General features: G+C 41.4%; 1 protein-coding gene across 2 annotated transcripts in view; it reads right to left on the bottom strand.

The window, feature by feature from the left end:
* Positions 1-7,062: 7,062 nt before the first annotated feature.
* LOC126334917 (targeting protein for Xklp2 homolog) overlaps positions 7,063-24,550 on the bottom strand; it is a 126,011-nt gene continuing 108,523 nt past the window's right edge. Inside the window, exons 9-11 of one of the 2 annotated variants that reach the window (XM_049997634.1) lie at positions 21,436-21,609; positions 21,120-21,335; positions 7,063-7,645 (exon numbers count right to left, since the gene is read on the bottom strand). In XM_049997634.1, the coding sequence (XP_049853591.1) occupies positions 7,472-7,645; positions 21,120-21,335; positions 21,436-21,609 (564 nt within the window). In that variant the 3' untranslated portion in view covers positions 7,063-7,471. Of the gene's footprint in view, positions 7,646-21,119; positions 21,355-21,435; positions 21,610-24,550 lie in introns of those variants that run through there. The other variant, XM_049997635.1, reaches the window with a different exon arrangement.

The raw sequence follows: 24,550 nt of genomic DNA, 5'->3' as shown, positions 1-24,550 counted from the left end.
TTTAATGTCAAAAAGTCACGATAGAGTGTAACCTAAAATGTTTGCATTTAAAGTTTATTAGTGGTGACAGAGGTGGCCCACCAACTGCTGTTCTATCCCTGAATGTGCAGGAGTCTTATCTGCACCTGCAAATAAGTCTGTGTCTGGACCATCAATGACAATGTTGGATGAATAACTGCATTTCTAGCCAAACGGTCAACTAATTTGTTCCCCAGGATATACCTGAAAAGACAGTATGACTAAGGTCAGAGAAAAGATTGTTACCAGTCGATATCATAGGGTAACAAGTGTCACTACAAATTAAATCATAGTCAAAACATCTCTGGTTATAAAATGTTTGGCTCTCTATCTCTGGTTATAAAATGTATGGCTCTCTTAATGGCCATCAGCTTCCCTGCAACAAATGTCGTTTCTGACTGACTAGACATGCAAAAGTATATGCTGTCCTATCTACAGTTTCAGAGCTGTCAAGTGTAAATAAGGGTAGCACCATGATACTGCTGCAAACTGAGAGAAATGGATATCAGTAGGTCATGGGGTAACGAACTTTAGGTCCTGATAACAGATTGGTTCTAATGTGGTCCAGGTAATGACCAATGAGTGCACAGGAATACACATGGAGGACATTCTAAAGTTGAGACGGCAGAGGATCCAACAGAGTTCTGGAGGCTCATCCCAACAGAGGGACCCACTCAACAATGAGCATAAATCAGATGATTAAGGAGCTGGTACCACCCAAACTGAAGACTCAAGATCCCTGCTTCAGTACCTGAACTGCCTATGAGACTAGTGCAGAAGGTGCCAGTAACCAGTCTTACTCCACATTGGATCCAACAGTTTCAAAGCTGAAGGTTTTGCTGAGACATAAACCTAGTAACCATAGTCCATTTGGGACCCAGTAAGGACTAGAGCAGATAAAACTCCTTATGGATGTAGCAGCAGTCACATCATTCAGTCAGTATTTACCATTTCAGAATGCTGCACAGACCACTGAAGCCATATTAAATACCATGAATTCAACAAACCTGGTGATGCTATACACAGCATCAGAAACAAATATATGAGACATGAAAATACTACCCCAGTGATCTTCCTACTAATATTCTATCATCAAAGCAGCCAGGAAATAATTTCACATAAAATGTAGGCTATATTCATAATTGGTGCACAGAAGTGGGCACTTGATGCATAAAGACTGGAGAGAAATATGTTGAGTTAGCCACCATATAACAAAATCAGCATCGCTACAAAACGTTAACCAATCACAGGCTTTAACAATCTCTGACAGCATATGGAAGTTCAGTGAAGTCTTCACATCATAATTCATCCATCTAAATAAACTGCCACACAGACTAAAAAGAGTTCTTGATAATGACAACATTTTATTTTACATACACATCTAATGTGGCCAGAAGTCTGTTAAACATTCATCCACTATGTTTTAAATAATTTCTGTCCTGTTACAGACATAAGCATCTGGTTATTTTAACAATGAAAAATAATTGCGGTTTCAAATGCATATCATATTACAGCCAGAACTCATTTAAGTGTGAGAGGAACTTTTACTAAGTGGTACATTATTCATAAAGCCTTAGCTCATTTGACAGTTGGCTATAATTGTGACATGAGCAAGAAGAAAAAAATTTATTTTCCGATCAACTTAAGGACTCTCTTAAATTTAACAAACTGCTTTTATTACTTACCAGAAGCTTTTGAGTTCTTTCCAGCATAAACAATCAGGCTTACTTCTTGCTCTACAGAGGCTTATTAGAATGTTCCCTGCAGTAAAGCCTTACCTTCTCTACAAACTGTTTAAATCTGTGTCAGTTGTCAGTTCTGAAACCAGTTTCTGAACTGTATTTTCGGTTCTTACATTCCACAGTGTTTGTACCCCATTCTAATATTTCATAAGTATTATGTTAAAATCACTATTTTGTGGAAGTAAAGGACACAGTTTAGTCTATTCTTGTTTGAGGTTCTACCATTAAAACAGTCATTGACCTACCTTACAGAATCAAGATTTAAAAAAAACTATCTTTCACAAAAATGTGCTTAGTTTCTCTGATACTTATGGAAGATGGACTTATTTTCTCAATTTCAAGTCAAAATGCAAACACTGAAAGTTTTTTTTTTTTTTTTTTTTTTTTTTTTTTTTTTTTTTTTTTTTTTTTTTTTTTTTTGCCCGTTAAGAAATCTCCAGGGGACTAAAGAAAGAGATTGTCTCTTGTGACGGTTAGTTAGGGGGAACACAATGGTGAAGTACAGTTTCAAAGCCAAATACTGTAAACAGTCTAAGTTATATGCTGCAAGAAATACTCTCACCAAATTTCTTACCAAAGTGGATGCCAGTTACTGATATTCACATCAAATGCATCTGGATACTGTTAGTGGACATTAATATGGAGTGCGGCCACACTTCGCCATTATGACTCCTTGAAATCTGCTGGTGACCCATCCATTGAGTTGTCTGTGGAGGAATGGCAGCACATTATTCCTGAAGAGCTGAAACAAGAGCTGGTAGCTGTGTTGGACACTTAAGGTCTGCACCAAAGTCTCCATTCTAGTTCATCTCAAAGGTGTTGAGCTGTGTTCAAGTTGGGACTCTGGTTAGGCCACTCCATTTCATTAACGTTATGGTCCACAAACTGTTGACTCACAGATGCTGCTTTATGAGAGGGTGCATTGTCATGTCAATACAACCAACCATCATCTCCAAACTGTTCCTCTACTATACAGAGTATATAATGATGCAAATTGTGTTCATATCCTTCCTCATTTAGGATTTCCTTAGATGCAATAAAAGAACCACAGCCTAACCATGAAAAACAACCCCTACTTTTATCACTGTATTCACTGTTTACACTACACATGATGGCAGGTAATATTCTCCCAGCATTCACCAAACCCTAACCATTCCATTGGATAGCAATAAGGTGTAGTGCGATTCAAGTTGCTCATCTTCAGTCATCCACTGTCCAGGGGCATCGGTTAGCACTTACTACAGAAATGTGTGGCATGTGAGGAGCTGTTCAATCACTGCACATCGTTCCTTTTTAACCACCCATAGGCATTGTGCACACTGAACTGTTGCTAGCACTTTGGAATTCATGAACGAGTTGTCCTGTTTATTTCATGCAAATTTTGGAACCACCCTCCACAATGCTAGATGGCCCCTGTCTGACAAGACATGAATTCCACCTAGTTTGGGTTTAGCTGTTCCCTTGTGTTTCCATTTCACAATCACATCACCAACAGTCAACAGGCTGCTTTAGACAACACAAATTAGAGTGGACATCACAAAATTAGACCCCTCAAGGACACAAGCACTCCCTGCAACCTGTTGGTGCTAAGTGCTGCGATTCCCCTGTCTCTCAGCTTAATTGCCACATGTACACTGTTAACAGTGCAGTAGGTCAGTGCCAACTGAATGTTCCTTGCTTCCATGCAGTATTGTGTGTTCATGTGTGGTTTCAGCCTTCCATGGAAAGGTGTATTGACCTGTTTTTCGTAGTAAACAAAATGCAGGAGGAAGGACCCATACGTAGTAATACTTTGGTTGGTGTGCATAAAGGGCTGGAAGACTTTCGAAAACAATCTAAAATTGTATCGAACATACAGGATGTGGTAGATAAGTAATGAGACTGGCCGCCGCGCGGAGCCCCAGTCGCTCGCAGGGCGGTCTCCACCTGTACGTCACGTGGTGGGGGATCTGAGCTAACAATAGAACCGGTTCGCAGTCGCGTCGGAGCTCTGGTGCAGTGAGGGTCGAGCTTCGCGTATTACTTGTGAAAATGCTGAAGATGGATCGCTCGATAGAACAGCGGTATGCAATCAAATTTTGCTTTCGCTTGGGCAAAACTGCTTCGGAAACTTTTGCTATGATTACGGAGGCCTACAAAGAAGACTCCCTATCAAGAGCTCAAGTGTTCCGGTGGTTTAATGAATTTAAAAACGGGAGGGAATCCGTTTAAGATATGGAACGATCTGGACCCCCTTCAACGAGTCGTGTGGATGAAACGGTGGCCAAAGTGAAAGAACTCCTGGACTCCGACCATCATTTAAGTCTCAAAATGATCACCGATGAGGTCTCCGTGAATAAATTTACGGTTCACCAAATTGTTACGCAAGATTTGATGATGAGGAAAGTTTGTGCAAAATTGGTTCCCCGAGTGCTCACCGCCGAACAAAAGCAACAACGAGTGGACGTTTGCCGTGAGATGTTGAATGATTTGGAAAATAATCCAGACTTTTTAGACAACGTAGTAACAGGCGACGAATCGTGGACATTCCATTACGACCCGGAGACGAAAGCCCAGAGGTCGGAGTGGCACACACCGGCATCCCCGCGGCCGAAGAAAGCAAGAATGTCAAAGTCCCGCATCAAGACAATGCTGATTGTGTTTTTCGACAAGCGGGGGTTAATTCACAAAGAGTTTGTCCCTCAGGGGAAGACTGTAAATGCCAAATTCTACAAAGAAGTCCTTCAGCGATTGCAGAGAGCCATCAAACGGAAGCGACAGGACCTTGCTCAACGTGGGCGTCTCCACCACGACAACGCTCCGGCGCACACAGCGTTCCTCGTGGTCTCCTACTTGACCCGAATTGGAGTAGAAGTTCTGCCACAGCCACCATACAGCCCTGACTTGAGTCCTCCTGATTTCTTCCTATTTCCGAAGGTCAAAAGATGCCTGAAGGGTCATCTTTTCGACGATATTCCGAACATCCAACGTGCTGTCACAAAGGCACTAACTGGGATAACTCAAATGGACTACAGTGGGGCCTATGAAGCTTGTAAAACGCGCTGGCAACGTTGTGTCGACACCCAAGGCGAGTACTTTGAAGAATATTAATGTTTTGTACAAATTGGATCAATAAATTTGTTTTTCTAGACTGACTCTCATTACTTATCTACCACACCCTGTATTGAAGACTTCTTCGCTGATATGGCCAACAGTGAAGAAGCCAGGAATATATAAATATTCTGCAAGTTCACGAAATAACACAATCTCTTAGTATTTCCAAATAAACTATCTTCCATAGTAACAGTGCAGTAACATCAGTAGACACTCTAGATGTGAGCACATGTTTTGATTCTCCAATAAAAGGATATAAATGAGAATGTAAATAATGGAATATCACAAAAAGTTACTACACAGAACAATACTTCAATTCCGTGATGGAGAAGAGTCTCCAACAGCTGGAAAAACAGGGCAATCTGTGAAAAAATAAATTTTTCTCACTCAGGGACCTCCGTACTTTTGTCTTCTCTGCTCACTTGGTTTTTTATTCAGAAAGTATAATGGTAGACAAAAATTTTTAATCGAATGCAGAGATGCAGCAGCAGCAGCAGCAGCAGCAGCAAGAACATAGTTTCGTGTAAAATGCACCACTGAAACTTTTATTTCACAAAACCACAAGCAAAAATATATTTTGCTCAACTTCAATAGAAATATTGACTTGAAAGTACATAGTTACTTTTGTACAACATATATTGGCAATTGGGGTAATGGATGCAATGACAAATGGTTCACAAGAGCTGCAAATAAAAAAAATTCAGGAAATAGAGAATATTCTCAATTGTATTAATGGGAGCCATTGGAACTAAAATCACGCACCGTCATGCACGGAATCTCTAGTAAATAAAACTTTATCATAAGTGATGATACAATAATTGTGGTACCACTCTACGGGCGTATCACAGCTGGCAATGGAATTGGAAGTTTACATTCAATGCCAACAGCAGTTGTGCAGGATCCGGTGGACCCAATGCAGCATGCCTGCAGCCATGCTGGACTATAAGCACTCTCTGCCACCACAATATAGGATGGCTGGTGGCAGTGACTCACTACTCTTGCACTTGAAGCCCCCCCCCCAGAGACATCTGGACTTCATTTCTTGCTGCATTACCTGTGATACAAGTTAAATAAATCTGCTGTTTGTTGTACTAACTCTTTCGCTAACCATCTTGGCTCCTATCCAGCTTTCCTACGAAGACTGTTGCTGCACCAATCTGTAGGCTCTCCCCCCTTACTGTTGTGTACAATAGTGTACAGTGTCTCAGATGTTACCAAAATTAGTTTCATAGATTTCTTAACATCTTTCTCACTGGGCGATTCTAACAAGGTCGAACAGAACACAAAAAACTCTTACATTATTTTATGTTTTCATCAGAATACTCTCATGTTTTCAAGACAAAATGTGGAAGAAATGTATCTATAAACTTTCAGCATGTTCATGTGTCATTTTCAGTCCAAATATGTCAGTGCCTCTGGTTTTCCCAACTGAAGTCAAAAAATATTTTTCTTGAAAAGCTCTTGTAACATCAGTTTTTATTGTTTTTGCACCATTGGCAAGAATTTTCACTTGGAAAGTACTCACATTTGAAAGTGTCACAAACAGGCAATACCATACGACTGAGATGACTTCAAGATGCCTATTTTCACGATGGCCTCTGTAATAGAATTATTTATGTATACTGTATAAATAAATTTTACATTTGCCTGGATATTGTTTAAGAACTTCAAACCTACTGAAACTGATACAACACACAACGTAATGTTTGCATAAAATTGATAACTATTCCAGATGACTACCATGAACATACACAGAGCTCATGATTATGCAGTAACTATTTGTCGCCGATACCTTTATGTAACCAGAAAGAGATTTTCACTCTGCAGCGGAGTGTACACTGATATGAAACTTCCTGGCAGATTGAAACTTTCTGCTGGACCGAGACTCGAACTTAGGACCTTTGCCTTTCGCGGGCAGGTGCTCTTACCATCTGATCAACCCAAGCACGACTCATGACCCGCCCTCACAGCTTTAATTCTGCCAGTGCCTCGTCTCCTACCTTCCAAACTTCACAGAAGTTCTCCTGTGAACCTTGTAGAACCAGCACTCCTGAAAGAAAGGATACTGCAGAGGCAAAGATTCCGAGTTCGAGTTTCAGTCCAGCACACAGTTTTAATCTCCCAGGAAGTTTCACCTCTACATAACTTTCCATAGTAAATTAGAAACAGATACACTCTGATCATCCAGTACTACAGGCAACTACTGACATTTCATTAGAATAAGAAGTTTATTAACCATGTTTTTAAAAAGTATGGGAAATTGTTTTGTCAAAAATGAAACAAGAAATATAAAATTACATTGGCAAATAATAAGATCTCATTTGTTTTGTTCATTGTATTAGCTCTTGAAAAAGCTTATGTACAAACAACATGAGCCCTTCTGTCATGACACTATTACCACTGTTATGAAGTAATGACTTTTGATAGATACTTTTATGTAACTTTCCCAGTCTAATTAAAGAGAGATACATTCTGATCTACAGACACCTATTGACATTTCATTATACAAGAGACTTTATTAAACATGCTCTTAAGGAATATTAATATATAGTTTTAAAACATATCAAAAATAAACAAGGACTACAAATATATAACAGTGTCAAGTCATAAAACCTCAGTCAGTGTTTATATGTCTTAGTTCTTGAAAATGGTGATTCTGGTACAGTCAGTTCTTTTGTAGATTTTGCAACTACAACAGGAGCATATTTGAAAATGGGTTGGGCCTTATGAATAGCCTCTCGGCGCAGTCTTGCTTTTTCTTCTTCCTCTTCTCTTTCCTGCTGCTCTTTGAGCTGAAATGACAAAAGCATCAGTAACGAACAATGACAATCATCATCATGAAGCAAAAACTTCGGGCATTTTTTTCACTCATGACAATGACGTTTAACGTGATCAACTATAGCTTGAAATACAAAACAAAAATTGAACAGATAACTGATGGGTGACACACAGTGTAGGTGTCTGAGGTTTACATCTATCTTTAGAGTCAGCAACTCCTGTTCTTTTTTCTCAGTACAAGATACAAAAATATGGATGTATGTGTAAAATTCACATAAGGACATGCAATTATACTGAAAGTTTGTGAGAGGTTGCAAGGGGTGACTAGCTCGTGAGAAAAGAGGGAAAAGGGTTGGGGAAGGTGGTGGTGGTGGTGGAGAGGGAGGATAATAAGGGTGTGTGGAAGAATGGGAAGGCAGGAGAAGAGACCATGACACACACACACACACACACACACACACACACACACACACACACACACACACACACTGTATCTATGGCAGTTAACAGTTTAACATACTCCTCATGGTCTACCAGCTTAACACGGGTGGGGCAATTTGTGTGCCTCAACGAACCACTGAGCTATGCTGGCGGCAGATCCCACACGAAGTGTAGTAGTCCTAGTTTGCTACATTCTTGGGAGTATATGGGTGCAAACCAGATGAGGCCCTAGCTAAGTCTGACATTATTTCCACTTACTTGCGCCAGGCTGCCTTTGTTTTCTTTTTTATCAACCTTCTCCCCCCCCCCCCCCTCCTTCCTTCTGTCCCTGTAGATGTAGGTGTGAAACTGGAATAGGCATTAGACCTAACAGTGCTGCCTTGCAGGTAGGCACTGACCTGCCAAAGGCTAAGAAAGAAATCCTTGAACAAAAATTACCTGTCTGTCCTGGATGGGAGTTTTGTTAGAGGTCGATAAGCCATGTACGTAAAAATGTACAGACTGCAAGGGTTCACACAGAGCCTTGGAATAAAGGAAGGCTGAGGAAGAGACCAATGTCAGGCAACCCAGATTGGATTCAATTATCACTCCTACCGTGCTGTCCACCCCTTCCCCGCCCAATGGTAAACTGTCTTTTTCTTCTTCTGACACTTCAGGGTTAGGCCTAGGGCCTATTCTGGTATCACATCTACATCTACATGATTACTCTGCAAATCACATTTAAGTGCCTGGCACTGGGTTCATGGAATCACCTTTAAGCTATTTCTCTCAAACAGCGTATCGGAAAATGAACGCATGAATCGTTACTGCTAGTTCCGACTTCTCTCATTACAATGACCATTTCTACTTATGTAGGTGGGCACCAACACACTATTTTCGCATTCGGGGAAGAAAGTTGGTGATCGAAATTTGGTGAAAAGATCTCACCGGAACAAAAAATACCTTTGTTCTAATGTTTGCCACCACAACAATAATAAAAAACAAGTTGCCCTTCTTTGAACTTCTTCAATGTCCTTTATCAAACCTATCTGATAAGGATCCTAATACTGCACAGTAATACAGTCTCTTTAGTGCATCTGTTGCCTCTTAAGTTTTCTGTCAAAAAATGCTTGCCTTTCCCAGAACACTTTGTATATGATCTCTCCATTTCAAGTTATTCGTACGAGTGTTGCCAGAAATTAATGCACAGCATCATTTTCCTCAGCCGAAAATAGTGCAGCGAATGCAAAACATTATGTATGTATTATACGAAGTCTCCTGAGTGAGTGCGCCAAGTTCCCATCACTTTCAACAGATAGCGTAGCTGCAGGACAGTTTCAAAATGGCATCTGTAGGTGATGTACATTACAAGCAACGTGCCGTCATTTAATTTCTCACTGCAGAGGAATAACTGTGGGGAATATTCACAAACACTTGTGCAAAGTCTATGGAGCACCTGCTGTCAACAGAAGTACAGTTAGTCGCTGGGCAAGGTGTGTGAGGTCATCTGAAGGCAGTTTGGCAGAGTGCCATGATTTGCAGCGGTTGGGGAGACCATCCACAGCTGTCACACCAGACAGCCCTGACCTAGCCCCCTCAGACTTCGGGCCATTAAAGGATGCCATCATGAAAGACATTTTGAGGACAATGAGGTGATACACATGGTGGAACACTACTCTGCCACAAGGATTGGTACCGACAGGGTCTACATGCCCTCGTTTCACGCTGAAGCAAGGCCATAGAATGAGATGGAGATTATGTGGAAAAACAGGGTGTGTAGATAAAATACCATTTTTTGTGTGTGTATTTCTCATTATGTTCAACAAAGAATTGTTCAAGAAAAAATTTGGTGCATTACTTTGTGGACAACCCTCATAATGCTAATCCTTAGGTATTCAGTTAAATTCGGAGCCTTTCGATTTGTCTTATTTATCATTTAATCAAAATTTAGAAGAATTCTTTTAGACTCCTGTGGATAACTTCAGATCTTTTTAGTCAATTGCCACTTTTCACACCCTACAGGTATCTTGTCTAAATCATTTTGCAATGGATTTAGATCATCTTGTGATTTTAAAAGATAGTAAATGGCAGCATATGCAAACAATTTAAGAGGGCTGATCAGACTCTCTCTTAGATTGTTTACATATATCAGGAGCACCAGACAGCCGGTAACACCATCCTGACGAATGCCAGATATCACTTATGTTTTACTTGATAAGTTTCCATCAGGTACTATGAACTGTGATCTCCTGCATGCTGTTCAAGAGTGGAACAGTAGATAAACAGCTTTAAGGTGGTTGAGTGAACCGCCTGCCAACCACTTAATTGTGAACTGCAGACTAGTCCTGTGGCTGTAGATGTGATACCGGAACAGGCCCTAGGCCTAGCCTGGAATGGCAAAAGCAAGAATTGAATTTCTCTAGGCCTAACTCTGGAGTACCAGAAGAAGAAGAAGAAGAAGAAGAAGAAGAAGAAAATAGTTTGCCGCTAGGTGAGGGAGCACTGTTTCATTTAAATAAGTGTACATTTGCGCAAAAAAAAAAAAAAAAAAAAAAAAAAAAAAAAAAAAAAAAAAAACAAAAAAAAAAAAAAAACCTGTTTCTAAGTTAACAGTATAAGTCCCTGGCTGCCAATCTATTCTGTGAAGACTGCACATCAATAACACTTTCAATTTCCACAGTATTTGCAGTGCAAGTTTTAGGTTATTCACCATGAATATGTCATTTCATGTAAATATGTTATGTGCTGTGGACACTAAAATCCCTCACAAAAAGATATGGAAGTTCTCACTGTCTGCACTATCTACGTCAATCTACTTGGCTGATGTGTGTCAAGTGTGGACAATAAGCTGAGACAAGAGTAAAATTTTGGTAATGTTTCCTACTAATACCCTGATTTATAATTAATTAAAAAAGGTAATAGGACTGCCAGTTTGAGAACATTTTTCCACACAAGCTACTTGTCATTTGGCACCTTCCTTCTCTACCCTCATACATTTTCACTTGTTTCAATTTTCACTCGCAGTTAAGATACAACAACCCCACATTTCAGCACCCCAAGCAGCTGCTACTAATTGTGATACATCTATGTACATACTCTGAAAACCACCGTACGTTGCATTGCCGAAAGTACCCTGAACCACTACTAATCATTTACCTTCCTGTTTCACTCGCAAATAGGCAGAGAAAAACAACTGTCTGAAACCCTCCACATGGGCCCCAATTTCTCACATTTTATCTTCAAGGTTCTAATGCAAAATGTACACTGGCGACAGCGGAATTGTCCTCCATACAAATCTTATAGGTAAGGCATCTCTGATGCCCAAAGCAACAGCTTTTATCTGTTGGGCCTCGCTGCACTTATCTTAATTAACTACATGAGTACAACAGTAGGTATTTCAATGGTTGCAACACCACCTCACTGAAGTAGTTGGAAATGAATGCATCTGCCTGTTAATTAATTACTCTTTCTTTCTACACCAGTAAACCACAATTCTTGAAGGATACAGAATACTTACAAATGGTGGAAAAATAGAATTTTTTTTATGACTATTAAATTCTAGAGTCTTTCCTCATTACATTGATGTATACATTATAGGGTTTCAAATGAAAAATGACCTATATACGACAAATTTTAAAGTTAGGGTCATGTACGCCACCACACTCCCTTTATTTCTGTTACAGAAACCAGTATTATTTCAAAAAGAACTGTGAACTTTCTGTTTTCAGCGATTATATGTATGATACATTGTATGTGTTAGTAACAGTGCAGATTTCTAGTGTCTGTAAATGATTACCTATGCTAGTATTGACTTTTGTTTCGCTGAAGCAGTTTGTTAACGTGTTACTGAATGTTTGTTGCCCCAATGCTACATATATTTGTGGAAGTAAATATCATTTAGTGTGCAATAAATACGAACTATGCCACACATCAAGAAATTCAATAAAAGGAAATTCTGTGGTAACCAGTTCACAAACAAAGTAAGCAACACTGTTGAAAGTAACCTTTGTATCCGTTCTTCAGGCAAGAAACTCCCACATGGCACGCGTCCTGGTGATTCAAATTTTTGTGTTAACAATGACGCTGTTTGTAGTGGATTTGTTGTTGTTGTTGTTGTTGTTGTGGGCATCTTATCTTCTTTATTAAAGGAAGTGAAGAAATATAAACAATGTGATAGTGTATGTTGTCTGGAAATAACTGAACAACAAAGTAGCAGGAAGGGTTTAGCATCAAAATTAGTTGTTGTGTGTAGATCCTGCAATAAATCTACCTCAAAAATGACTTAGAACATTGTGCATAATTCGTATGATGTGAATTTGAAGTTAGTGTATGCAGTGCGTGCAAAGGAAAAGGAAAAAAGGCTGTTCAAACGTTTTGTGGTTTGATGGACCTTCCTCCTCCTCCCAGTAGGTTCAACAGTGCATAAAAATACTTTTAGGTGCCTTGACGGTTGTGTCTAAAGCATCTATGAAACATGCAGTAAAAGAAACTGTGGAACCAGGGACATTGCTGCTGCACTTGAAGGGACATGGCAACTTTGAGGACATCATTCCTTGAATGGTGTTTGAAGTGCTCTTCTCTGGAGTATGGAAAAGTTGTTGATGTTGAGTGCTTACCTTAGTACTGCCACATCTGCCATGGTAACACTGAAGGACATACTGAACACCGGTGTTCTAAGAATTATGATGGTTACAGTGGAAGTATGGAGTGTGACTGAGCTCTAAAAATATTTTAGAGGTCGGTGCCAGTTTATAACGTTAGATATACAAAGTACATAGGTAATGGGGACTCTAAAGCTTTCAGTAAAATTAATGAGTTCAATGTTTATGGTGATAGCTTGGTAACAAAACTGGAGTGTTGTGGACATGTGCTAAAGAGGATGGGTGCTAGATTGAGGAAGCTATGAAGAGAAATTAAAGGAAAGTTGCTATCTGATGGAAAATCTCTGTCTGGCCAAAGCAGATTGACAGGAACTGAAATAGACCTCCTTCAAAGTTGTTATGGAGTGGCCATTAGATGAAGTGCACCTCTGAATGATGTTGGAGCAATGAGAAAAGCTGTTGGGCCACCAACTTTCGTAAGTTGTCCACAGATGACCACCCTGTTCACGGACTTTGTCCTAAAGAATATTCCTGGTGTGATTACCAAAAAGCAAAAGAAAGTGGTCAAATAGACAATTATAAGCATTCTCTTCCTGAGCCCGTTAACTAGTTTTTAGAGACCTGAGTGACCCTGTTTTGCTTATTAAGTGTCTTCATGGGGGCACTTAGAATACAAATGAAAGTTTCAACCATTGCATATGGGAAAGATTACCCAAATATGTTTTTCTAGGAGTAAATACATTAAAAGTTGGTGTAGTAGATGCAGTGATATGCTTCAATGCTGGAGTGGTAAGAAGGTTGCAAGCCCTGAGAAATTTAGGCATAAAATGTGGCTCTAATATGGAAGATCAATTGCTTGTGTGTGACAGACAACGAGTGCATGAAGGTGACAGATTTACTCTTCAAGTTACCACAGGAGCAAGAATTGCTAAAAGTAATGCGAAGAGGAAGCTTGAAGACGAAGAAATGCTGCATGATGAAGAGAATGCTCAAGGCATGTTCTAAGGCACAGTTTAATTGGACTCATATCTTCATTTAAAATTTCCCGCAAGTTGTATTTTTTGCAATCGGGGCACAATTATTTCCTAAAGTTTATAAAGCATTGCTCTATTTTTTTCTGTAACTTGCAATAGTCCATAATTATGTAGTAGACTAAAGCTTTATTGCAGAATCAACTAAATTATAGAAAAAATAGCATTTTTAAAAGGAAAACAATTGTGAAAATTAAAATGTAAGATTTAATAGTTTTTATCCTTGTAATATACATAATATGTGGAAATAAACAGGTCTAGTACCTCAGATATTATGTCATGCACATCTGGTAAAATTCTGGTCTCCTTCAAATGTATAACATTGGATTAAATAATACCTCAATTTGAGGAAGCATTATGAAAAAAAATTTCATCAATTTCTTTGTAGTTTTTAATAACACTAAGCAGGTTCAAAAATATTCAAAATACTTCTAATTTGTCTAGAAAGTGTGCTGCATTACCCAATATCAACAAAAAAATCTGTGAAACGTATACATTATAAACAGTGTCTGAAATAAATACGTGTTGATTTTTATATAATTCGGAAAAGTACCCTGCATCCTTAAAGAATCTAAGTCCCATGTATAAAACAGCCTCAGATGTATGATTACTTTCCAAATGAGTTAATGTGTTAAATATCTGACATTAGTATGTAAGCAGAAAAAGTTTAAGACAGGTTTTATGTTTGGCAGTTGCGAAGTGCTCTTATGAAACATTGAATGAATCCAGTCTGGTAATTTGCACTTCATTTTAGGCAAAAGCTACTTTTACACTTGTCAATATTTATGACACCATATTTCCTGAACTACATGTTGTAGAATGATATAATTTTGTGGATACATTCAGTGCTATATGGGGATAGTGTCTGCAAAGTGTGTTGCAAACACAATTAGTAGTAAAAAAGTAATTTTACTGCAAGAACAGCAAAAATGAAGTATGAAACTTATTCCCTTTCATCATTTTGCATGGGACATTTGTGGGAAAGTGTTTCATAACAGTTAAAGTTATGTTTGTTCGAAGTTGCTACGTGCACTCATTCTCAAACACAAGATGAATGCAGTTGGTATAATTTGCGTCTTGTGCACTACAGTGTCTCAAGACATAAGCATAAGCACATGTAATAAATGTCTCATTGTGATAAACTTTTAACATAACATTATCCCTGTTAATGAGTAGAGCATTTAAAATTTTGCCAATAATTACATGAAATATTGAAAATAATTTTTTTTTCCCCCTAGCTGGAAGCCACTAGGCTACCTGCAGCTGGGACAGTAATACAGATCCCTGAATGCACTCCTCCACTACAGGACTTTATTTTGAGTAGGCACATGGGTGCAGAAAAGATGAGAAATTTCTTACCTCGAAGGCACCATGTTTATCCCAGTGCCTTCTGAAACAAGCAGCACCCACTGAAAGTGAAATACTATTGCAAGATAACTTGTGTCTTGCTGCGATAAATGTCAACAGAAAATAATTCAAAGTAAACATCTTTACCAAATATTAATTTTGTCAATGATAGCTAAAATAAATGTTCCCGAAATACAGTGGATGTAACTCGATCTTGTTAAAAATAATAAATGTTGGCCAGAATTTACCTTCATTTTGTTACTTTGCTGCATTTGATCTGGTGAAAATGGGCCAGAGAACACCGTGGTTAAAATGCTGTGTAAAGTCAGTTCTATTTTCAGCCATACAATTTATTAAGTCACAGAATGCTGCTCAAGATTTTATAACATACTGGATCTCTCACATGATTTCTCACGGGACTTATACACACTTGCTAACAACTAATGCATTGTTGCGTATAGTAAATTCGCAAATTAGAGTTACAGAAGTAATCGTTGTGCATCAAGGTAGAGCTCCGGATCAGGGTGGACCGTAGTACAGTGACACAAGCGGACCACCCGCATTTTTAAAGGAGAGAACTGAAACCCGTGTGAGAGGGTCCATGCAGAGGCACACAGTACTGGAGCTGCCACTCTGCAGAGGCCACCGAAGAGGAGTTAACCCAAATGAAGAAATCATCACAATACAGAGCAGGGGAGACCAAAGGACCGACAGAGGCCACAAGTCCATCTATAGCAATGCGGAAAAGAAGTACACACAATATGGAACCCTGTGGGATGCCATTCTCCTGGGTCTATGGAGAACTGAAAACAGTATCAACCTGAACCCTGAACAACCAATAGAACAGGAACTGGCTAATAAAAATCGGGAGCAGGCCCCGAAGACCCCACTCATGAAGTGTAAGATGCGATGGCACCAAGCCGTGTCATAGGCCTTGCGAAGGTCGAAAAATACTGCAACCAAATGGCGGTGCTGGGAAAAAGCCTGCCGAACTGCAGATTCCAAGCGAAGTAAATGATCGACTGAAGTCTGTCCCTCTTGGAAGCCACACTGGTGAGGGGACAATATATCCCGAGATTCAAGGACCCAATTGAGCCAACAGGCTACCATCCGTTCAAGTAACTTGCAAATAACGTTTGTCAGACTAATAGGTCGATAGCTCTCGACAAACTGGGGGTTCTTACCAGGCTTAAAAACAGGAACCATGATGCTACCCCTCCACTGAGAAGGAAGTCACCCTGGAGCCAAATACGCTTAAACACCTGGAGAAGATGTTGCTGTTGTCGAGCACTGAGATGTTGAAGCAGTTGGTTATGAATGGAGTCTGCGCCAGGGGACGTATCATGAGAAGAAGAAAGTGCGGAAAGAAGGTCCCATCAGTAAAGGGTTTGTTGTAAGATTCTGACTGACAAGGGGTAAAACGTAAGGCGAAAGCTTTGGCCTGCTGTTTCTGGTGAAGGAAAGCAGCTGGATGAGAGGCTGATGCCAATGCTGTTGCAAAATGGGTCGCAAGATGTTCCGCAAGAATCAACGGGTCCATGCAAAGGCCATCTGGCAGATGTACGCCCGGAAGGCTGGACTGCCGACGGGAACCTCAGAGATCAAAGTGTAGCCCATACCTGTGACATAGGGACAGTAGAACGGAGGGAAGAAACAAAGCGTTCCTAACACATCGGTTTACTCTGTCTGATTAAGTAACGGGCTTTAGCGCGAAGGCGTTTGAAGGTAATAAGGCTGGCAACGGATGGGTGTTGCAAAGGATAAGGTGTTGCAAAGTTCGGTGGCGATCTCGGATCGCAATGGCAATGGCCGTACTCCACCACGGTACTTGCCGGCGGCGAAATGGTCCCAATGAGCGCGAGATAGCAAGGCTAGCAGAGCGAACAATCGCATCAGACACGTCGTGTAGCATGTCATCAATACAACCTGACAAAGAGAGAGAAAAAAAAACGACCTGTGCAGTGTATAGAGGCCAATCAGCTCGTTGGAAAGACTGAGGTAAACTGTCCATCGGGGAGCGGGAAGGCAGCAAGAGTATCAATGGGAAATGGTCACTATCACAAAGGTGGTTGTGTGGCGACCAGTGTAATGAAGGGAGGAGGGAGGGAGAAGAAAGAAAGATCAATGGCAGAAAAGGTACCATGAATGGCACTGAAATGAGTAGGGGAGCCATCATTAAGAAGGCACAAGTCATGGTCTGCAAGAAACTGGTCTATGAGAAGACCTCGACTAGATGGGAATGCACTGCTCCATAAGGGATGATGAGCATTAAAATCCCCGAGGAGGAGGAAGGGAGGAGGAAGTTGCTGAAGAAGGGTAGTTAGGGCACCAGGTGTAAGAGTCCTGTCAGGAGGGAGATAAAGATTGCAAATCGTGACCTCAGAGTCCAGGTGGACCCTAGCAGCAACTGCTTCCAATGTAGTTTGAAGAGGAACCCACATGCTAGTAACGTCCGTATGGACCAGCGTACAAACGCCACCGGAGGCCCGCTGGGGGTCGACCTGATTTCAACAGAAAACACAGAGGGTCGGTGTGTGATCATCAGTAAAATGAGATTACTGTAGAACCACACAAGCTGCAGAGTAAAATGAAATAAGGGATTTCAACTCTGGAAGGTGACAGGAATATCTATTACAATTCCATTGGATAACCACAGAATGACGATTCAAAAGGGGGGTGAACAGGATAAAGCCAATCATGCCGCTGGGTCACCATCCGTCACAGACAGGGAGGGGGCGACATCCATGAAATACATGTCAGAATCAGGTTATGAAGATGGGTACGAGACCTCTGGCAACACTAGAAGTTCCTTGTCACGGAACTTATGTTTCGTCTTCTTTTCTGTTTGAGATCGATGAGGCTGTGCATCAAAAAGGAGCCAGCTGCAACAAGATCTGGAATGGAAAGAGATCGGGCGACCTTGGGGGGGGGGGGGGGGGGGGGGGCGGCGGCACGGGCCATAGTTCTTGTGGTCATCGTGTGGCAGCAGACCTTTGGCCTGGAAGGTGCCGGGAAGGGGTAGCCCGGCAGGGGCATCCTTGACCTGTAGGTGCCGAAGAAGTGGGGCACTTCTCCGGCTGGGGAGGGGGAGTGGCACCCAGAGAGGAGGGTGTGGGAGCCACAGGGGAAGGAAGGGGTTAAGATGTAACTAAAGCACAGCTAGACGTCATGGACACAGGATGAAGACTTGCATACTTCTTACGAGCCTCAGTGTAGGTTAGACGATCAAGGGCCTTATACTCTTGTATCTTCTTTTCCTTCTTATAAACTGGGCAATCTGGTGAATGTGTAGAATGATTGCCATGACAATTAACACACACAGGAGGGGGAACACAGGAACTCCCCTCATGGAGTGGACGTCCACAGTCACCACAGAGAAGGGCCCGGGAACAGCGGGGAGATGTGTGTCCAAAACGCTAACACTTAAAACATCTCATAGGTAGTGGGATGTACGGCTTCCCGTCACATCGATAAACCATAATCTTGACCTTCTCAGGGAGGGAATCCCCTTCAAAGGCCAGGACAAAGGCACCAGTATCAATGCAATTGTCCTTAGGACCTTTCTGAGCACGCTGAACAAAGTGAACACCCCGCCGTCCAAAATGGTCCCGAAGTCCCTCATCAGTTTGAAGGATGAGGTCCCTGTGAAAAATCACACCTTGAACCATATTCAGAGACTGGTGGGGGGGTAATGCACACAGGAATTGTGCCAAGATGGTTACAGGCACGAAGGGCTGCAGACTAGGCAGCTGAAGCAGTTTTGATCAACAACGAACCCAACCGCATCTTACTCAGAGTGTGCACTTCACCAAACTTGTCTTCAATGTGTTCCACAAAAAATAAAGGTTTGATATTGGTGAAAGTATCCCCATCAGTCCTGGTGCAAACCAGGTAGTGGGGGAAAAGTTTCGCCCCTGGCCGACGAGCCTGACCCTCCTCCCAGGGGGTAGCCATGGAAGTGATGGCCAAAGGGGCAGAAGAAGCAGCACTAAAAGAATCATTTCCATGCAGAGAAACAGCCATAGAAGAACGGCCAGAGTTCTGGACCCGTGCCACAGGGGAGTGTTATGAAATGAAATGTCATGTGGCTAGGGCCTCCCGTCGGGTAGACCGTTCGCCTGGTACAGGTCTTTCGAGTTGACGCCACTTCGGCGACCCGAGCGTCGATGGGGATGAAATAATGATGATGATGATGATGATTATTAGGACAACACAACACCCACTCCCTGAGCGGAGAAAATCTCCGACCCAGCCGAGAATCAAACCCGGGCCCTTAGGATTGACAGTCTGTCACGCTGACCACTCAGCTACCGGTTTCACAATATATATAAATGACCTAGTAGATAGTGTCTGAAGTTCCATGCGGCTTTTCGCAGATGATGCTGTAGTGTACAGAGAAGTTGCAGCATTAGAAAATTGTAGCAGAAATGCAGGAAGATCTTGGTGCAGGGAGTGGCAACTGACCCTTAACATAGACAAATGTAATGTATTGCAAATACATAGAAAGAAGTATCCTTTATTGTATGGTTATATAATAGCGGAACAAACACTGGTAGCAGTTACTTCTGAAAAATATCTGGGAGTATGTGTGTGGAACGATTTGAAGTGGAATGATCATATAAAATTAATTGTTGGTAAGGTGATTACCAGGGTGAGATTCATTGGGAGAGCCCTTAGAAAATGTAGTCCATCAACAAAGGAGGTGGCTTACAAAACACTCTTTCAACCTATACTTGAGTACTGCTTATCAGTGTGGGATACGTACCAGATCGGGTTGATGGAGGAGATAGAGAAGATCCAAACAAGAGCGGCGCATTTCGCCTCAGGGTTATTTGGTAACCGTGACAGCGTTATGGAGATGTTTAGCAAATTCAAGTGGCAGACTCTGCAAGAGAGGCGCTCTGCATCGTGGTGTAGCTTGCTCGCCAGGTTTCGAGAGGGTGTGTTTCTGGGTGAGGTATTGAATGTATTGCTTCCCCCTACTTATACCTCCCGAGGAGATCACAAATGTAAAATTAGAAAGATTCGAGCACGCACGGAGGCTTTCAGACAGTCATTCTTCCCGCGAACCATATGCGACGAACAGAAAAGGGAGGTAATGACAGTGGCATGTAAAGTGCCCTCCATCACACAGCGTTGGGTGGCTTGCGAAGTATAAATGTAGATGTAGATGTATGCGTTTCATTTGCACAGTGTCCGCTCTGATACCACTCACTCCGATCACGGGCTCTCCCGATGGGTGCCACCCAGCCACGGCAAGGGCCGTCTGGCACCTTGACCACTGCCAGGAGTTCAGATGCTCCAGGACGACAAGCAACCACTCCTAGGCTTACATGAGGTGGTCACAGCTCAGGTATCAGAAGTGTGTACCCTGTGTTTTCAGGGGGCTCAACCAAGAGGGTACACAGAGACCCCACCACACGGGCTGGCTACAGTGCTGGCTATGCCAAACCCCAGAGAATACCAAAAGCATGAGGTAATTACGCAACAAAACCAAACTGGAAAGCCAACATAACCAGGAGGGTAGTGGGGCTAACATAAACAAGAACACCAAGAGAGGGAAGGAGAGGGTGAAGGGGAAAGGGCAAGGACAGGAAAGGAGGGGAAGGGCAAGGAAATGCAGCCCAGGAAAGAAGGAAGGCTGCAATAGCTCGGGGCCCCATACTCATAACGCATGTACTCATGAAAGGACCTTGAGCCCCTTGGGGTAGGGTGGGGAAGGGAAGGGGGGGTGCAGGGGGAAACCAGGACTGACAAATTACTGATGACAACCAATCTAAGAAAGCTGGCACAAAACTAAAAATTTATACTATTCCCCTACAGTCTGCAGCTGGAATGTGATGATTCCCAACAACCCTGGGCAAGGTAATATTCTTGTCTAATTTTTGTTACAACTACTTGAAGTACGACTAACCATTTTTAGACCAAGTGCACAATTTTAAACTTACTTCATAGACCACACAAATAGAAACAAGAAGAAACAGATCAAAAGTCGAGTCACGCTATGTCTGAACATGTGCCAAGAACACAACTACAACTGATATTGCAAATTCAATTTAAATGCAAGTAGAAACAGATAGCAAACTTACTTGTCTCCTGCATTCTTCCATAAGCATTTCTTTTTCCTTTATTTTCATTTCAAATCTTTCACGCTCTTTTGAACGAATATCAGTATTTAGACATATAGCTGTTATTTCTTTGAACACACGCTGTGGCTTCACTGGTTCAAAAGGTTTTTTCATGAGGACAACGGGAGGCCTGGCTTTAAACCGTGTCACTTCTGCTGCTCGACGGTCTTCCTCAAGCTACAAAAACAATTAGACTCTGCATACACACCAACTGACAGTATTTATAATAATTTAAGTGAAGCTTTTTAACAAAGAAAGAGTTGGGGGAGAGACTTACTTTTGCTTTCAGTGCTTCTTCATGCTGCACTCTTCTTTCCTCAGTATACAAATGGAAAGGTTCGGGTTGTGTAGGAGGGTGAGATTTTAATTCTGATTGTGAGACTGAACATTTTACTGATTTGGGTATTGGCTTTGCACGGAATTCCCGAGCTCTTTTCTCCTCTTCTAAAACCTGAAACAGTAAATCTGATGTACTAACTACAAGCAAAGGAAACGACGCAAAGCAAGTGCACCTATGGGAAATGTTATGTTTTGGTACAATATTCATTTCAGCTTTTAGTGTTAGTTGCAAACTGTAAAATGCATTATTCACTAACTGCAAACAACGGCTGTACTTAACATTTTCATTTAAACTCAGATTTTTATGTAACATCAACATGCAAAATATGTTCATACAAGGTGAATCTAGAAAGTAATTTCTGATCACGTCCATAGATGGCAAAAGTAGTCAGATAGAAATGTGAATATACAGGAGTAAAGAAGAGGTATGTGGGAATAATGCTCTGCAGTTTCAATCTTGTGACGGCAGTGGTTACTTCACAGGATAAAAAAACAATGTACAATGGCTGCTCTGATATAGTCTCCCGGCAACTGCAAGGTTTGTGCAGTCATCTGATTTTTACATGCTCAGAAACAATCTCCAAAAGATATCCATCACCAATTGTGCCACATGTATGGACACTACATTATGAACAACAGTATGGTCAGAAAATGGTGCACGCAATTCAATGCATGACAAACCAATATTCATGACGAACACCGTAGTGGCTGACCATTCCTGGTAACACCATGACTGAAGGAGAAAGTATGGCAAGCAATTTTACAGAACCAGTGCTTCACAATTTCTGAACTCTCTCATCAATTTCCACTTATGTCTCAGTCACTGTTGCACAAAATTGTCTTATGGTGGCTTGGTTTTCATGGCATGTGTGCAAGATTGACGTCAAAGCAACTGACAGATGAAAACAAAACCAAACATGTGACCACACTACCGACATTCCCTACAGTGGTACCAAGAGAAAGATTTTACTTTCTTGACCATGTTGTTACTGGGGATGAAACACGGGTTCACATACATCTACATAAATACTCTGCAAGCCACCAAGCAATGTGTGGCAGAGGGCACTATTTGCACCGAAGTCATATACCCTTTTTATAGACTGCTATGACCTGGGCCTTCTTCCAGTCCTGTGGAATTTTCTGCTCTTCCAATGATCTTTGATGGACGATGGATAAGAATGGTACTATATTCGTAGCATAGTCAACATAGAATCTTATGGGGATACTGTCTGGGACAGATGCTTTCCCGGCATCTTAAGGATCGTAACCGTTTTAAAATCCCAGATACACTAAACAATTTGTCCGTCCTCCTTGAGTTTGTCCAACAATTGAAAGGGGGAATAGTGCTGCAGTACTCTACCATAAACAGGTTTTGAAAGCTAGGTTTAGAATTTCGGCCTTCTGTTTATCATCATCCGTTACATTACCCATACTGTCAGCAAGAGAAGGTATTTAATTACTTGTAGCATTCATAGATTTTACGTATGACCAAAAATGTTTGGGGTTATTTTTAGAATCTGTAGATAAGATATTGCTTTCAAATTTGTTAAAAGAATCTCTCATTGACCTTTTGAAAGCTGCTTTCATTTTGCATAATTTGTGTTTGTCAGCGGGGCAGCGACTACGTTCAAAACGACTGTGCAAAATTCTCTGCTTTCTCAGCAACTTCCTAATATGTTTGTTGAACCAAGGTGGATCCTTTTCCTCCTCTATATTTTTGCTAGGCGCATATTTCTCTAGGATGTGGTGGACAATATCTTTAAATTCCAACCGAAGATGCTCAATATCTTTGTGTCCCATGGTGAATGCTTGGAGCTGACTATGAAGATATTCATTAATGACATTTATTTGCTTTCCCAAACTAGAAAACTCTAGGTTAGGTTCACCCATCAGCCCCGATGTCGTCCAAGGGTCTTATCTATTCCATTTCATGAAGCATTATTGGCAGGAAAATGTTCTGCAACAATGCTGATATGCAGTATGAGGCAACTTTGTGGCTCCCGATGTCGGCAGTCTATTCCTATGAAATGGACAGACAACTGATAGTGCACTAATATTATGAACACCTTAACAATGGTGGTAGCTGTTGTTAAGTAGCCAGTGACTACGTAAATATTTCGATAAATATTTCTTATTTAGTGATGTTTTTGTTTCCTTTATCAAACATTGGAACTTACTTTCTGGGTTCACCTTGTATTTATCTAAAGAAAATACTTTGTTAAGATTTCAAAGTAAAACAATAATTTTAAATAAAATTAACTTCTGAGTTACACCATAGCCTACAGTATTATTTTAATGTACATTTTAACATAAACACGAAAAGCACATTAAGAAGATATTGTAGTGTTGTCACTTTTTTTTGCATTATTGTGGAAAAGAGTAGCTCAACCTCAGTAACTGGAGTACCTACAAGCAGCCAGCAAGCATCAAGGCGTCAGTATCGCACGTACAGCAACAACGCTGCTTATGCAATCTGCGCCTGGGCAAGTTGAGCACCACAATCCAGTCGTTGCAGTGGAAAAAAGACACTCTTGCAGAACAGGCCAACCTGTTTCTGTGTCGAGTCACAGATTTTTTATTCTGCAACTGGCTAGAGGCAATGTGTTGACACAACAAGTGAGTTTCTAACCCATATAAATTACTGTCAATTTTGGCAGAGGTAGTCACAATCCAGTAGTGCTTACGACAATGAGAGGTTTATGCCAAGCACCGGACCAGGATGAGACAGTAGGCAACTGTCACAAGGGTAGGCCTTCGTCTCACCAGGCCGTCCTTCCCACGTCTTGGCCCCTTCCTACTGGTGAGCCACCTCTAGGCTCACAGCAGCGGCAACCGCCGCCAGACTCCTGCCCTGACAGCCAAAAAACCGATACCGAGGCGGAACAGTCACTCACCTTTCTATACGGAGGGCATCTTGGTACTACGCACCTTTGCTCACAGGGCGAGTTGCAGTCCTAGAGGCTGTCACCCCCGCAAGTATTCTGGCAATCCTCCATGTCGCTGGCACTTTCCATGAGCAGCTAAACTGCACCTAACTGGGGCACACACTGCTG

Source organism: Schistocerca gregaria, chromosome 2 (assembly GCF_023897955.1).
Source record: "Schistocerca gregaria isolate iqSchGreg1 chromosome 2, iqSchGreg1.2, whole genome shotgun sequence".
In the NCBI taxonomy this organism is placed as follows: Eukaryota; Metazoa; Arthropoda; class Insecta; order Orthoptera; family Acrididae; genus Schistocerca; species Schistocerca gregaria.
The sequence above is the reverse complement of the archived record's forward strand: the minus strand, read 5'-3'. Positions and strand labels throughout refer to the sequence as shown.